The following is an 18,669-nucleotide window of genomic DNA, read 5'->3' on the forward strand; positions in this document are numbered from 1 at the left end:
ACTTTTTGTTTCAGATAGAGCACATACCACCATTGGTTGTCATGGATCTAAGTGGACGTATACTTTCTCATAAGTTTCAGATATTGGGCAAATATATCATATCACTACAAAAACAAAAGAAACAAGAACAAAAAATGAAAAAGAAGAAGGAAAAAAGCAAAAAGAAAAAGAAAGGAAAAAAAGAAAAAAAAGAGGAAAAAAAAAGAGAAAAAAGGTTATTTTACTAACTTGTTTTTTCTTTTTCTTTGCAAGGTTAATATGAATATAGTTCTTTTAGTGATGCGCTTCTGTCTTCCTTCGCATGAAAAATGTTTATGGACAGCAATTCAGTACAGATTACAGTCTTTACAATACTCTGTTATCTTCACTTGGTTATGAAACATAGTAAGGAATGCTTATATTGTACCTTCTACTGCCAGCATACAGTTATCTTGTTCATGGATGCAGGGATCAGCACATAGTGATATTTTGCAACTCTTTAGCATCTGTCTTTGGGTCAAACATTTCAAGCATCTAATGGTTCTTTATTGGGAGGATTGCTTCGCTGCTTCATCTGTTTGCAGGGTCTCCATGCTTATTCTGGGAGCTTGTCTTGGATAACAACCTTTCAGCATGGGATCAGGTTTGCTATATTACATATTATATCTGTATCATTGCACTACAGGCAAGAGTAACACATCATCATCAATCATGGCACAGGCCTTTATTCATGGTGGTTATCTTCTGTTGGCACAGTCCTTGGCACACCCATTTTATCCTCTGTTCACAACCACCATCCACAGAAGTCCAGTATACAATATAAAAGTCAAATCTTCAAAACATATTTGCTTCTTCTTCTTGGATAACAAATCAATCATTATTTTGGGTGTTCTTGTCTTATACATATTACAAATTGTATGTGTTTCCTTGTGGTTGCTAAGCACATCGGTACAGCTTTTGGGTATGTATGTGACATCAGAACCTGATGTTATGTTTCTTGTTTTCAGACTTGTAAAGTGTATTGTAAACAGTATGCTATGTGAATAAAGGTTTCATTTACTACCCAAAAAAAAAAAACATCCATCATACATAGAGAAGAAAATATTATATTAACTTTTGTCACGCAAACTTTGCCTGAAAATCCATTCTTTGTTTCTTCTAAAAACAAAGATTTATTTTTCCACAAATGGATTTTGCGCCCCCCACAAAAAAGAAAAAGAACCCACTGATTACCAAATTCATGGAAAAGGGCCGTCTTCGTTTATTATTATTCTTGTTGTTGTTGTTGTTGTTTTTTGGACTTATTGTTAGACTGCCTTAGACTGATTGGAGATCGAAAACTCGCCTTCAAAAATACTGCAAGGCAGCGACTGTTTCGTAATAGCAACATCTGGACGTATTTTTATAGAGCGAAACAACAGATGGTCCTGAACAAAGAAGCCAGCACAATGATAACTCCACAGAAGGCTGCACACCTATTTTGCTTTTGGACGAACTTGTTCCCTATAGCTTTCAACATATTTTATTGGCAAATGAAATGATCGAGTGATTTGTCGTATTCCCCTGCAATCTAAAAGTCTAGCGGCACATCCCCTTCAGTCCACGCATCTACTACTAAAATGTATGCACAGACTAATACGAAAGTGTGCCTTCATTCGGGGTGTAATAGATAATCTAAAATGAATCGTTCGATTTTTCCATTTGAATTATGCCTAATTTTCTAATCCTGCTTAATGCTGAAAGACGTTAGTTTTGACACTGCTCAAACGTTCATGAGGTTGACAATTTTACAAGCAGCATTGGACATACGTGGTTCATTTCCCACCATCCCAGTAGACATTGCTCAGAGAATAAGAATGGCCTCTATGTGAGAAATATATGACAAACAGGTACCGGAGGTGTAAATATGGTCCATCCTCCAAGCATTCAAATCTTCTTGAAGGACCATGCCTACAGCATACATTATCACATATAAACAGATTATTTCTGATTCAAAGAGATGATCAAGATCTCACTCTGGCGAGTCGTGCTCTCATCTCTTCTAATTCTCCTTCATCATCAATACCCTCTGCAACAGCTTCTTTCTGCAAACATATACAACTTCGTTTACATCTACTGTCAACGTGGAAAAATTGAGATTAAAGGACCTTGCAATCATTGATAACGCGTACCTGTTCAACAGGCTCACTTGCTGAAGGTTGCTTTATTCTCTCCTTCCTAACAGCATCTGGGAGCTGTGAGGCCATCTCACCTGCTATTGCAGCAAGCACTTTGTCAACTTCCTCTTCTGTCTCCTCCTCTATATCCTCTGAATCCAACGCTGAATCAACAGCATCATTCACCATTTCTTCAATCACCCCAGCCTGAAAGAATTAAAATAAAAAAAAATGCTGAGTGATATATAAGAAGATTACCCTCTTCAAGAAATAGAAAAAAAGTTGTATTATAGTAATCCCTTCAAATAGACCATGGGTTGTAAGTTTCAGCTAAAAGCAGAAACTTCAATTTTCGATCGAAACTAAGTCAGTTTTGGTGGTTCAATCAAAATTGCCAATGGGGATCAAATATTTAGACATTTGGAGCAATTAGTATGAATTGCATTCTAATTATTTATTTGTTTGCCTTCAGGAAATTTTATAAAATCAAAATCAGGCATCACGAATTAATGTGGGATTCAAGAAAAAATAGAAGAAAGTGAATTTTCAACATAGGTTTGGGTACCAAAAAGATGAAATCTAATAGTATATGGATCATTATATTTTAAGTTGTCATCAAAAATAAAATGAAATATAACTACTATCATATTCTGAACAAGTCTTTTCCCCAAAAAAAACTTTTTAATGTTTAGGCACAAAATTTAACCGCTATATCCATAGGTACCAAATGATACAGTATACTTTTGTAATCTAATTCATTTCTTGTCTAGTTTTGATTTTCTTTAAATTTTTAATTTCTTGTCATTCTTTTAGATTGTTTAATTATTTTTGCCCAAGAAGACAAAAACTAGAATTGTCACAACCAAAACCCCTCTTACTGAAACAAAAACCAAATCTGAGTTTTAACCTTGAACCAAGCACACAGAATGAAAATTATTACAAGCACCTATTGCAAAAGGCCTACTTTAGGAATGGTATTAGTATAAAATACAGAGATACAGGAAATATATAATGAACTAAAATAAGTAACTGCACGCATGACAATCATGCAGTCCACTAAGCGAACCAAAATAATTTTAAGGAATTCTACACCAATGCACAACTACAGCATTTGCTGTTGTTAATTTCCAAGATGCAATTAAAATTTTAATCACAGGATGGTTGCCGCCTAGGTTCATGGGCTGGGAAGCATAGATATGGCAAAAGGGCTGCCGTACCCATGTCGGAGACCGATACAGAAACACCGGGGACACGGTGTGATACATACCCACCACATGTCCGGCTGTTTTTCCTCTATTTTCTAATTTTTCCGGCATTGGATACGGTTGGGATATGAATTTTGCCATTAATGAAACATTAAAACGGTTGGGATATGGCTTAATGATGCTTAAAATGGGTACTGAATTTTGCCATTAAAATGGCTGGCATTTTTGTTTGTAATGACTATGCATCAATGATGCTTACTTTTCAAACATGGTGCCTTAGCTATGAACTTATGATTTATGTTTATATGTTAAATTTATCTTGAATATTTATGCTTCTATATTAATATTATATTAATTTTATATTTTTTAATATACCGTATCCCCGCCGTATCGTATCCTATATTTTTAAAAATTTGTCATATCTCCATATCCGTATCGTGCCGTATCCATGTCTCATATCGTATCTGTGCTTTCTAGTTCATGGGCCTTCATCCCCAATATAGACTACTTCATTGCAGATGCAGTCAAGGACGGGGATTTGTTACATAGTATCTTGAATCATCATCATTCAATAATTGTAGAGGCAAAAGTGATATATATTCAAGACGGATGACAAAATTTTGATAACCATAAAACTGGTAAGAATAAAAGAATGCATGAAGGAGCAGGATTCATATCTCCAGTAAAATTGATGCAACTACAAATCATTTAATATACCGATTCCTCATCTTTTCCATTTTTCCTAATTTTACCGCAACATGACCTAAATATTTTCTTTTCTACAACATTCATCTTATGTGCTTGTATCCCCTCAGTCACCCAGCAAGCTGAAATACATAATGCTGCAAGTACTGAAGTCATGCATATTTTCTTAGTCCAAAGGCATGAATCATTTAGAAAATGCAACAAAAGTTCATGTCTCTCTGCGTGAATCATCTTTCTTCAGTGCTCCAAGCTTATAAACCTGTATAATCCTCCCATATTGGGAGGACATATTTAATCACATCTTAAGGAACTACAAAGTACGCTGATCAACCACATATCAGTCTTCAGAATTAGCATTTGTCCTTGAATGATAATTCTTAACTTTTATTTGGTAAGATGGATGAAGCCAATACCAGTTAAAAATAGTAGGTAGATCAAAATAATGAGAGAATCTGAACAACTAGGCTAAAGAAATGTAACACAGTCAGCTACAAATGGTTTAGAATGTGGAAGGCAAAAGAATGTCCTCATGGATGTGACCAGAGCTAGTTTACAAGTCTAAACTGAATGTAGTGACACATATAGAGACATATCGAATTCGTAATACCAAAAGTAACATCAAAAATAGCTAAACTGCTGGAAACCAGATTTGCTTTAGCATGGTCTCTGGTCTCCTAGATACGTGTGTGAGAAGGCTAAGTTAGAATTCACACCGTTGAATCTCAAAAGAAATGATAAGATCCTTCTAGCGATAATCTCTAATAGAATTAGCATAAGTTCATAGATATAGTAAATATTGAAACCACACACACCAAAAATAAATAAAATAAATGTTTCGCAACAGGCTAGTAACTCTTTAAAAGAAATGCAACATATTAGGGAAACAATTTATCAAGGTAAGTCTGACTTAATTCATGCTGAAAGAACATTATAGATCTGCTTATCTATAACACATTTTGCTTGATAATTTTTGCATAGAGAAACCCATTCTTCTCATGTCATATGCAAAAGGGTCATTGGGTCTTGAGATTAATGGTATGATATCTATAAAAATGATATTATGGAAAAATGTGAAAATTATGAATGCAAATGGACACTAAAGGAAGATCAGATATGGGTCATAGAACAAACTGCAGCATACTTCATGAAGATCAATTAGGAAGAAGCATCACAAATCAACAATTCAAGTGCTGGATGTACTGGGTATTGGGCTAATATATCAAACTGGTGAGGAACCAGTATTAAATCATATAGATACATGGTTATTGGATGAATTGGGCTGATTTGGTTTATACCAGTTGGTGTTGACAGGTATGGAGTGGTATAGACCGGCATCTACAAACTTTGCCCAATACTCATTGGTAAAAAGTGAAAAGCGGTGCTGGATATCACCACCGCCGCTCCCCAACAAACACACACACACACACACAAACAAAACACCCACTTCACCTCTCTCTGTGCATGTGTTTTGAAGGGGAGAAAGATGAGCAAGAGGGGAAATAAAGTGTGCTTCCTATTTCTCTATATCTGACCACCCAAAATATGAATTAGCATAGAAGCAGCCTAGAATTGCTTTTAGGAAGATAACCATTCTACCTTCCCCTTTTCTGCTGCCACAAAGAATGGCTAAAATTAGAAAAAATAGGGGTAAATCATGCCAAATTTTCTTCTTCCAACATAATTTTTTGATATGTTGCAGGGCAAGGTGGAATGTACTAGATCGTAACTAGTGCACTATACCATATCATAGGGAATATGCACAAGGGATTAATAGAGTATTGACATGTGTATAGGCATTATTCTGGCTTAAAATGTTTCAATAGGGAAGAATTCTGCATTGATAAGGTACCAACATAAACTTGATACCATGCAAATATTTCTTTTGGAAGAATATTCTTTTTCTAAATTATATTAACTCTTGAATGGAAAATAACCAGATAAAAATTATTTTCAGAAGGAAAATGACAAGATGTTTTGCTGTAGACGTGCATGCCATTTTCAGCTGTTTGGAGCCTAGAACCCAAAAAACCATTAAAACCTTTAAAAAAAAAAAACCTTAGATAATAGGAGAACCCATAAATGAGGGGGAAAAAATCACTTTTAGTGCACAAGTATTGGATTGGCATCTCCAACATACCATGTGCCTGTACAACAACCTAGCACCTTACCAGCATGGGATTTGATATTGGAACTCAAGACATTCTTACACATTATAAACTAAGTTAAAGTGTTGGACAAATAGAGAAAATGAATATTTTACCAGTTCATGAATCTATATGCTTCAAAGAGCATATCCATAAATTGTGATGAAATCTATACACAAAAAGACTATCACTAGAAAATTTAAAATTGCATCAACAAAATATATTTAAAAGTGAACATATTTGCTACTTTCAACTTTCAAGGATTAAAGTGCTGCTTACGACTATGCAATTGTTTTTATAATGCATATCATATTCCACATGCTGACAATAAAAGGTGCTCATGGGTATCAACCCATATCGACACTTATTGCCATACTTGTACCAATTCCTGATCTTTTCCCCTTTTCCTAATTTTCTACAACATTCATCTTATGTGCTTGTATCCCCTCAGTCATCAAGCAAGCTGAAATACATAATACTGCAAGTACTGAAGTCGTGCATATTTCTTAGTCATAAAGGCATGAATCATTTTGAAAATGCAACAAGAGTTCATGTCTCTCTGCATGAATCATCTTTTCTCAGTGGTCCATGCCTATAAACCTGTATAATCCTCCCATATTGGGAGGTCATATTTAATCACATCTTAAGAACTGTGAAGTATGCTGATTAACCACATATAAGACTTCAGAATTTGCATTTGTCCTTCAACGATAATTCTCTAACTTCTATTTGGTAAGATAGATGAACCCAATACAACTTAAAAATTAGTAGGTAAATCAAAATAATGACAGAATCTGATCAACTAGGCCAAAGAAACGTAACATGGACAGCTACAAATGGCTTAGAATGTGGCAAGCAAAACAACATCCTCATGGCTGCAAACACAGCTTGTTTACAAGTCTAAACTGAATGTAGTGACACATATAGAGACATATAGAATTCCTAATACCAAAGAGTAACATCAAATAGTTAAAATGATGGAAAACATATTTGCTTATAGCATGGTCCCTGGTCTCCTAGATACATATGGGCTGCGTAAGACCATGCTATTGTTTTATAATGCATATCATACTCCATATGTTGACCATAGAAGGTTCATATGGGTATCAACCCATATCAACACCTACTAGCATCTGTGTATGATAATGCATCATCACCTGCTACATAAAATAGTGACTTTTAGTAAGTTTGTCATTAACCATATTTACCTGATATCCAATCAAAGCCTACTGGTTCACACTGAAGATATTGCATGGAAAAAGACAAGCCGATATGAATTCACACATGGTCTAGTTGCATGTTGATACAAAGGAATTACTTTCAGTCAATTAGTTTTTTATTGGCTCAGATGTTACTTTTGTCTCCTAAATTTATTGATATATCTTGAGTTTTTTTTTTTTTTTATTGCATTAAAATAATTCCTGGAATTTGTAGGCTATATCTTCAACAATTGCATTAAATATCATTGGGAAATGTTATCATCAACAGCATAGCATCATTAATGCCATTAATATGGTAAATTAACCTAGTTAGATCGAGGCTTTTCTTTTTGTGCAAGTTTTCCATTTAAAAGTCTTTTTATTTACGGTTAACTTAGAACAAGATATTTCAAGCTATGTAACATTAGTATGATGTATTTTTCTGTAATGTTTGCCGGAATGCTTGGCATAGCCCAACATGGTAAATGATACCATGCTAGCCTGTATTAGCACGAGTGCAGCATACACAATACTTTGGTTCTTGATTATTACATGAATGAAGCCACATAAATTAGTGACACTTATCCAATATAGGTTTTCATATTAAAATGATAATTGTGTTAGCAAAAACCAAGTAACAACAAAAACAAAAAACAAACAATAATAGTCATACAAATTGCAATGTTGATTATATCACAACATTTACATTACTGATGTGGAGATTATTTTTTAGAAAAATAAATCCTTGACACTTGACAATAAGGAATAAAATATGCAAAGGGAATAACATATGAAACAAATTTGTGATCAATCATGCAATAATGAATTTAGTGTAATAATTTAATTCATCTAAACTTTATTCATTTCTGAGTCATAAGTATAGTCATCCAAAAAGTTTCTCTGGTACACAGACAGAAAGAAAACCATATTTGATGAAGCACTCAAATATTCAGAACAGGATTTTAAAATATACTAAAATGTTGAATTAGCTATATTTTTTAAAAACTAGTCATGTTAATAGATCACAATATCATATAGAAGATTTGGCTTGACAGGTTAAACATACTGGAAAATGAATGCTTGGAATCAGCTATTCTGATCCCCTATTGAATTAGCTATATCTTGTATTATATGCTAGCAAACTACAACCTTTTAGGATCACACCACCTCGGAATACCTACAGACTACTAAATCAATCACATTGGATCGCTAGATTAGTGGCTCTATGCTAAATGTAAAAGCACTAACATGCGATATTTTTCTTAAGGCATGTCCTATAGGAGGATAAATTATTGCATGCACCAGGTGCAAGTGAACCAGGGCAAATCGCGGAGCATATGCATGGTGGATAGCACGCACTCGGGAATTGGTGACATCCAAGAGGTAGCGTGGCGTGTTATCCACCGTGGGTTTGATGTGGCCCAATTGCACCTGGTGCATGCAATACAGAGGCCTATGGGAGGGTTTTGGCTGTCAAAATGAATACCTAGGTTTAGTTTGGACCCATGCTTCATACTCAATCATATGCAACCAAATCACAAAGTCAAGTTGATTACAGGGAGATGAATTAAATCCTAGCCACAGGCAAAACAAACATCTGCTTACATTTTTTTGGCTAATATCATCAAATTTGCACAAAAAAAAAACATGGGATCAGATATACTACTCCATTTGTAAAATTTTCGAGAGATTCTATTTGTAGCATGTGAAGACATTGTTCTTGGAATATAATATTTTTTTCACAATTAACCCTTTTGCGAATGGCAGATAATAATTTTTCATATGTTGCAACAAACAAATGAGAACTTTTAAGGTTTGCAATTTGGTCTTGAACCTTTAACAAACAAGGCACCCCATCTGCAATAACCTAACCTACCCATTTGTGCCAATGGCTGGGATAGATCTGGCAAAAGCTTAACTGGCTGGTGGGTTGGCTTTGATTAGGTTCAGGATGACAGGCTATAACCTGCAAGGTCATTCTACCATTGAAATCAATACTCATCTCTCTCTCTCCACCATAAACTTGCACGCTACTGCCATCTTTTTGAGTCCTAATGCCACCTCAACATTACCATTCAGCCATGTTATGGTCATGTTGCCTATTGTCTAGGTCCAGCATGTACCCTTCGCTTCCTCATCCCTCTCCACCCTTCTATCGTCTTTTCATCGCTATCCCAGGTTGGCTAAATGGTTCAGGTATGGATAGACAAAACTAACTTGCCTCTAATTAGTCTTGTCAAACATCGCTAGTAATTTGGTTCGGATTTCTGTAAGGGGCAATTTTGGCTTGATAATGGAGGTCAATTAACTCAAGCTAAGCTTAACACATCACCATCTCCAATTCTCCACATAAGGTTCACCAATCATCCACAAATAGCAAAGGACCAACATAGAAAAGTGCTCACAAGATCGATATTTCCATTCTTTATCCAAGAAAATACAAAGTTTTGCCAAATGCGATAAGGGGGAATTTGATATTGGGTGATCCTATATGGCAGTAATTTCAAATTACTCCCACTCCTCAAATCACCTCCCAACCCAGTGATGGGATACCCGTCCTTGAGGTCGGAAATCTAAGATCACCCCCTATGATCTTAGGCTAAAATATAAGGAAAAGATACCCTAAGTTTAGCCAAAAAAATGCTATATCAATATACTGTTATATATTATATCAATATTGTATATATCATATTATATTATATTTGATATTATATATTAAACTTATGATATATATTACATTATAATATATTATATTATATTATGATTAATGAGAATTTAAATTAGAATAAAAATATCTTATTGTACTTATTGCCTTATTTTTCTAATCAAACTAAATATTCATATTAATAATAATATATTATACGTATAAATAAAAATATTAATTCTATAATAAAATTAATATATTTTTAGGATTAATAATTTATAGGACTAGAAAATATATTTTTATAGAATATATTAATTATTACTATATTAATAAATATAGTAATATTTTATTTATAATATATTATATATGATTAATAAAAAAATTTACGAAATATATTATGGGTAGTTTTGATATTATATATAATCGGTGATCTTGGATTCCCATAGAATGCCAAACATATTACTTATATAGATCATTAATCACTGGATCATAGCCTACCAAACGTCGTGATCTTAGATTACTAGTGAATAGATCACCACAAAATTCAATCGCTAGTGATCTTAGATCACCATAGTGATCCCATTTGGATAACCAAATGCTACCTAAAGGAAGAGATAGTGAATAATTTTAATTATGAATGATAAGTCATGATACATTCCAACAAACTGGACAGTGCATCCGAAGGCATTTGCAAATTACAGTAAATGACAATCAAAATAAGTATTTGTAAGAAAAAATTTCATAGAGTATGGCTGTCTAATATGTTTGAGATGAACCATTAGACTCACCATTTTTTTCCTTTTCAAATAATGATTATTTTCTCAACTTGAGAAAATAGGATGACAAGTCTAGACCAAATAATAATGCAAGATAAACCTACAACAAATTGTCATAAATGAAATACCTTGGTCATCTCCTTGCTAAATTCTTGCATTGTAGAAGCCACTTCAGGAGCTTTCATAAGATTATTGACAAGCTTCATAACCTCAGCACTCTTGGACAGATGGCCTACAGTTCTAGCAGTTGCTGAAATTAAACCATGAATAAGCATCAGCTTTTTTTCTTTTTAAAAAAAGGTAAACATGAACTAGTTGAAAATGTAAAATACATGAAAAATTCACCAATAATTATCTTGCAAGGGTAGACTAATATCTTAGATGGCAAGATTTGGCAATATCTAAAACATTTATACCAGGTCAAGATGTAATGGCATAACAATATTATAAGCTGCTCCCTTAGACCATAAACAGTCTGTAGTCACATGTCATTGTTTTGGACATTAAAGCTATGAATTGAATATTGAAGCTATAACATATATACCCATATATGTTTAATTGAATCTCATATACTATTAGAAAACAGGTCATAATGCTTCAACCATAGTCTTGCAATGTAAAGTATGAGAAACAAACACTTGTATGAAATGACAATCAAGAATAAATATAGCAAAACCTTTTCTACACCATTAAACATCAGTGCTACATAGAATATACACATTCATCTAAAACTATCTGAAGATAAAGTCTCCGTCCTCTTGATAAGAACGAAACAAAAGGCCTCTAAATAGTAATAAATGATAAAACAAATACAAAAACCACTTCATCCATGAACTGGGCAATGCCCCAATTGTCACACCACCTCTCCTCAAGGGAGAGGTTTTTGTTTGGAACCTTGAGTAGCGTATCCCCACATATGTGGACCTTAGCAAATTACCAAGGTTGGACTCCATCCCTTTCACTCAAATTTAATATCAATCTGGCCAACAAATAAATATATTTATTTTCATAACTGAACCATTGCTCCAAATGTAGACACTAAATTCAAAAAGCATGTTTCTTTCAAATTAGTAAAATAACACACAATTGATATATAATAGACAACAATGAAAAGTAGAAAATGGTTCCACAGAATAGTAACGCTTATTCAGATGTAGTTAACTGTCACTAGAAAAAAAAGAGCAGTTCTACATCATGTGACCTCTTGAATATCTTTTCGGTTTTTGATTGGGTAAGGTAAGCCATGATGGACCACCAACTAACCCATATTTCTTAACAAGGATCTTGAAAATGTTTGAATTATCCAATAAGAAACAAAGTAATTTGCCATTTGCAAATTCTTAAGTCTTATTTGCAGTACTTTGCTGGCTGCTATAATTTTGAGAACGTCGAAATGTACTAGACTTGTTTTATATTTTCCACGATGTTGCATCGTCTTTTACTTTTTATGCTTAATCAACTTTTTAAGACAGGTATGCGGTACCTAATGTTTCTTTCATGCTCGAAATTTATGTTTCAAAAATGTAACAGACTGAAGGTAATAAGAGAAGGATGTATTAAGAACAGGATAAATAAGTAGAAACTTGTCAGATCTTCAAGTTTAAGGTGACTTCACACACAATAGGCAACAATAAGCAAGTTCTCAATATTGGAACCAAATTTGACTACCAAATACATGAGGCATAAATTTCAAAGTACTTGGCTGATAAGCTGAGAAGTACAAACCACAGTTCATTATGAAAATGTCTTGAATTTCTTCCATGCCTCTTAGAGTTTGTAAATGGTACTTGAGCTCACACTATGTTATGGATGATATTGGTTTATCTTCTAATGGAAGTTCTAGCCAACCCCACTAGTTTGGGTTTCAGGCTTAGCTGAGTTGAGTTGAGCTTCCAATTGACGAGCTTAGGTTTCCAATTTATATATTTCATATTTGAATGTCCTTTTCACATATGTTCAAATAACTTAATGTAGACAAAAACTTGAATAAAATTCATCCATTCAGACAAAAATCTGATACTCAATTCCAGTATCCCAGCTGAAGCAGAACCCAATATCCACACTGAGTTTGATTAGAAGTTCCCATATTAAGCTCACCTTACAAAAAGAGGGAATGACAGCAGAACATAAGGCTGCTCTATTATATATTTAACATTCACATATAGCTTATTTATCTACTCATTAAATAAGATGTACTACCAAAAAAAATGCATCAATAATGAACAGTACTGTCATACCAACAATTTCGCCAAGGTGCATTGAGATTGAATTAAGTTGTGCTTATTTTCATAAAGACGGTTCACTGCTCGCCTTGATCTCACAATTTCCTTAGCAAGAGCCTGTATTAATTAAAATACTGAGTGCTATTTGGGAAGATATCAACTTACAAAGCAAATAATAAATAGCTAGTACAACTAAGATTTAGAAAGGCAGTAAGCAATTTGTTTGTTAAAACAAGACTGCTTTAATTATAAGCAATTTATCTGCTTGGGGTGGGGGGGGTTGGGGGGACTAGTTCACAACCAGCATAAATAGAATAAATGGTTATTTAGTTTCAATGAGAATGATTGTTGTTAAACCCATATCCCATGGTAATCTATATTCAAGCTAACAACCTCTTTCCATTATGAGTTTCATACTATAAATGAAACTTTTGTCAATTGTCAATTGAAATTATGCACCTCAGCAATAAAAATATCGGCTACCTACCAATATTGGAACTTGATATCGGAAAGAACTGCAAGCTATAGCTTATATTTAAGTGATTAAGTATGACAACATACAGATAACATATGTTTGTTCTTCATGGTGAAATATATATGACAGCTTATAACAAAGTAAGAGTGAGAGAGAAAAAGAAAAGATGAAACACTTTACAGAAACATTTTAGTAACAGTAGACCGACACCCCCCCCCCCCCCCTCCCCTTCCCTTCTAGACCGTTTCCTCTTTTCTTCTATTCTTCTTTTCTTTCTGGGTATAAAAGGAAGCTAGCTTCAATACAGTAGCACCCTTGTACTCCAACTTTTCTCTGCAATCATATCTGGCGTTGATCTTCTAAATTTCACATGCTTGTCTGCTGCAAATCAGTTCTAAGCATCAGTAGCTTTTACTTTCAGGCAGTAAACTATGATGGTATATATAAATATCACTTGCTGAGACTGAAGGGACATCAAGAAAGGTTCATTTGGGATACTTTCTTTGTTCATCTGATACTGGATTTCTTTATGTTATCTTCCTACAATGCTTTTTTTGATGCACCATCCCTTTTTCTTTTCCTTTTTTTTCTTTTCTTTTTGCATTTAGCACTGTGGAAGGTTAACGATAGAAGATCCTTGAGGTATCTCACTGACCCATGCCTATTTTCTTCTCCTGGCAACTCCACTTGGATCATCTACAACACTCATATCAGTTACTTGAATCCACATGGATTAACTGTAGAAGGTTAATGGTAGAAAATCCTTGACGTATCTCACTGACCATGCTAATCTTCTTCACCTGGGAACTCCACTTGGATCATCTACAACTTTCATATCATTACTTGAATCCTCATGGATTAACCAGTGCATCCCATCATAGTTTCAGACTTCAAAAGTAAGCAGACATCTGGCCATTAAAATAAGGTAAGACCAGTTATAAAACTCCCAGGCTTTCTACCCAAAGAGTGGACTAAATTGTAAGGAATATATTCAATGTGAAACTCTGGCATAAGGCAGTATTAAACTAACCTTGTATTTACAGTACTGGTTCAAAGCAGAGCATCCACTTTGTCCTTAAATGATACACTTGGAATTTAAACTTTAAAGTAGTAAATTCTAAAAATTTTACACCTTTTGGCACTGTCACCTTACCTCCCTCATCCTCTGCCTCTTCCTCAATCATACTCCTTTCAACCAAAAAATATCCCTTAATTTAGGTAATTGCAAAACACAGCAGAAAGGCTGGACTGCCATGAAATTCAAGTGATATGGAATCATACTTAGGCTCTTTCTTTGATCTTACTTTTACAAACCTAATAGTGTAAATATAGAGAAAGAAGATATGGAAAAGTCCTCTATCCAGCCTCCTTTACACTGATCATCATAAGGAAATCACACCTTAGACAGTCATTACATCAAAAACCATGCAAGTCCATCACCAACTCAAGTTTCCATAAAATTCCTCCCCCTTCTGGAGTCTGCCACTACTAAAGCCAGTGGAAACTCTTAAAAGCTTCATATCCTTTTTTTCAATGCTTCACATACATATCAGTTCAAACCAATCAACTCATAACAAATTTTGCCATGAATGGAGATGAACTCAACAACTTTCCATCAGAAGGTGCCAGATCAAAATATCACTGATGTAGGAAGACATGTCACTGGCAAGATGCAACAACCAAAGACTATTTCACTTCCATGAATTCAGGGTGGTGCTAAAGCATCCAATAGGAAAGGTCCAAGGACTCAAGGCTTGAGCAATGGTTGAGGCCTGAGGGACCTAGACCATTAGAAAAGATATTTGGGCATGATAAGGAGTGGAATGTCATAGTAGGTTTGTTATTCGATACAGGTTTGGATATGTCTATCTAGTGATTGCAATGTTCCTATTCTTTCCAGTGTCAGCATCATGGGCTGGGAAGACAACCTTTAAACAATCTATCTAAAACGACCAAAAAGTACTCTGTCAGCATCACAGGGGCGGGAAGACAACCTTTAAACAATCTATCTAAAATGATCAAAAATTACTCTGTCATTTTGATCTCTAGTAATGTATGACCAAAACATCAATGACTATCACACATCTACAGTCTATAGAGCCTATACTCTATAGTCCATAAAGTCCTTAAGATGTGAAGTCATTATCTTTTGTTTCATGGCTTATTAAACCCAGTGCCTATATAATTTAACTGGAAATCAACTTGAGACTTGGAGACTGCAGCCACTAGAAGCATGCCTAGCAATCAACTTTCTCCTAAAGAGCAAATTTTGGAATGATGTCCAGATGCTCCAATTATTGCTATGCAGGTTAGCGAACTTGAGCTTTCCATCTCTAACTAAATGGTAGAAGGGAGTGATACTCTGGTAGAGTTAAGAAAGATCCAAGGTGGAGGATGGACCGGGACAAAGTTCAAGAAAGGACAAGGGAAAAATATTCTAACATATCAAGATTTCATAATTAAGCTTTTATTTCAGTCAGCATATCCTTGAAAACTAGTAGGATTAGGATAGCTAGCATGCCTATCTAACTATTACTTTTACACCTTCCTACTGGACGCATTTGCCTTTTCCATTTTCTCTTTTTCTTCTGTTTTTCAGTCGAAGATTGGCTGCTTTGTGCTACCGTACTGGACCTAAACAGCACCTTGATAGCACCACCCTACCAATATCAAGAATGCAGAATACCAAACCCAAAACATAGCTATTCATGGCATCCCTTGTCTGAGTTAAACAAGATCAACTCGAGGTATTTATGGAATAAAATAAAAAAAAAGAGATTGGCAATGACTAAATCACCATAAAATATTGTAAGAGGATTCACAGTTTCTAACGAACAATAATAACAGCTCCCAGCACTGGATCCAAAATCCCAGGACATTAAGCAGCACAATAAGAGGGCAAACCCAATAAAGATCAATTTTACAATCGTTAAATAATATACTTTTCGAAAAAAAAATCTTCACCCAAAAATCTCACCCCATCCCCTCCAAATATTTCCTCGATTAGACCATAAAGAAAGCCTATTACAAATAATAGAACGACCAAATTAAGCTCACTCGATTGTTCCAATTTAGAACGAATTCATAAAATCTAGTTCAGAAAAAAGTTAGAAAATTTCGAAAATGAGATCAGGGGCGATCTGACCTTAGCCGAAACCATGTCATTCCTCTTAGCCGCTTCCTTGATCGCCTTCTGAACATTCTTCTCCTCCCTTTGCACATCTACAAGATCACATCAAACATCAAAATCCATCAAACGAACAACAAATTGGGGGAAAAAGTGGGATTCATCGAAAAAGAACTCGGTGTCGAGGCACCACAAAGAAGAGATCCAAGAAGAGGAGGAGAGAGGGATCATGCCTCGGATCTGGCGTTCCATGTTGCGGCACTCCTGGCGGAGGCGGCGCTGCCATTCCCTGAGTTGCTGCTGTGGATTGAGCTTCGGCTTCAAGAGATTCTTCACGGTCTCCATTGGAGACTTCTTCGGAATTGGAAACAAGAAAAGAGGGGGGCGAATAAACTCTTATCCCTCTGTCGCTCTCTATCCCTTCCACGACGGGGAACAGAGTTAGGACCGGGCATCGATTCCTTCCCTTCGCGGGTGTCTATATATATATATATATATATATATATATTATATATATATATATATATATATATATATATAATTTATTTATTTATTTATTTATTTTATTTATTTAAAATAAATATGAATGTAAAGTTTCGCATCCGACGAACTCCAAACAAAATACATATGGATATTAATATCCTAGCATCGGATCCGGGTTCACGCCTGATGTTTCCGATGTCTCAGGTGCGTTTCCCTGCAAAACTCGCAGTGCCGGTTAGCGTCTTTTCCACGAGGAAACAAGAATAAAAATCGAATATATACATATATATATATATATATATATCTGATATTAAAAATATCAAAATAAATAGGGTCGAAGGCCATGAAATCAGAGGTGTATTATTAAGTGCATGATAAATAAAATTAATAGCATATTTTTGTGTGATCATTTATTTTTTTAAAAAATTATAAATATTATATAAAATTAAATAAAAATAAAATTTTTATGTATATATCTATTTAAATATTTAAATTTATGTGAATATTTTTTTAAAATTGATACCTACATACGTATCCTCATAAAATATTTTTTTATATATATATCTAAGTTATCTAACATCATTAAAAATTAACGATTTAAAATTAAAATAACTAAAATATCTTCATAAGATGTATAAAAAAAATTATAAAGATATATATGAAATAGTAATTTTACGAGAGTATTCATGTAAATTTAAATATTTGAATGGATAAACATATAAAAAATTTAAATTAAAATTATTGTAATACATCTCTCTTAATTTATTAATTTTTTTTATTCTAATAAAAAAATTAATATATATAATTAAAATAATAAATATAATTAATTTATTGACTTACATAGATAAAAAGATCTTTTTATCAAATGGATCAAAATTATTTTATCTAAAAAAAAGACAGATTATAATCATTCATATTTTTTTAATATATAATAATATACTTCTAAAATATATAAGATATATCATATTGTTATAAGATGGATATAGTCATCCCATCTTACCTAAAAATAAAATATAATATAGTATTCTAATATATAAAATATTATGTAATATCATTATCATATTGTTATATTATGTAATATATTACTATATTATAGAGTAAGAGGGTCCGAATCCATCTACATGAAATAGATAAAAATTAAATTAAAATATTTTACATGCATACCTTTCTAAACATTCAATTTGCATGAATATCTAGTAAAATTATTATTTATATATATATTTTATAAATTTTTTTTGCATATCTATCCATAAGGATATTTTAATTATTTAAATTTTAAATCATTAATTTTTTAACGATATTAGATGATTTGGGTATATATGTAAAAAAATAAGAAAAAAAATATTTTATGGGTACACATGCAAAATAAATATTAAATAGGGTATATATGTAAATATGAATTTGAAAGATATTCACGTAAATTTGAATATTTAGGAGGATATAAAATAAATAAATTGAATATTGATATAGTTGTATATGCATAACTATATAATTTTTTTTTGATAAATATAAATATAAATATGAATATCTGTCGGATGCTTAAATTTCTATTTC

At 33.5% G+C, this 18,669-nt stretch overlaps 1 protein-coding gene across 1 annotated transcript; it reads right to left on the reverse strand.

Moving 5' to 3' along the window:
* Positions 1-1,825: 1,825 nt before the first annotated feature.
* Positions 1,826-17,104, reverse strand: LOC105042939 (vacuolar protein sorting-associated protein 24 homolog 1). The gene is given in 7 exon segments (XM_010920312.4): positions 1,826-2,063; positions 2,151-2,342; positions 10,937-11,058; positions 13,046-13,087; positions 13,090-13,147; positions 16,651-16,727; positions 16,866-17,104. Coding segments are annotated over 7 exon segments (684 nt in total). The 5' UTR covers positions 16,978-17,104; the 3' UTR covers positions 1,826-1,982.
* Positions 17,105-18,669: the final 1,565 nt, after the last annotated feature.

This window comes from Elaeis guineensis, chromosome 4, assembly GCF_000442705.2.
Source record: "Elaeis guineensis isolate ETL-2024a chromosome 4, EG11, whole genome shotgun sequence".
NCBI lineage: Eukaryota > Viridiplantae > Streptophyta > Magnoliopsida > Arecales > Arecaceae > Elaeis > Elaeis guineensis.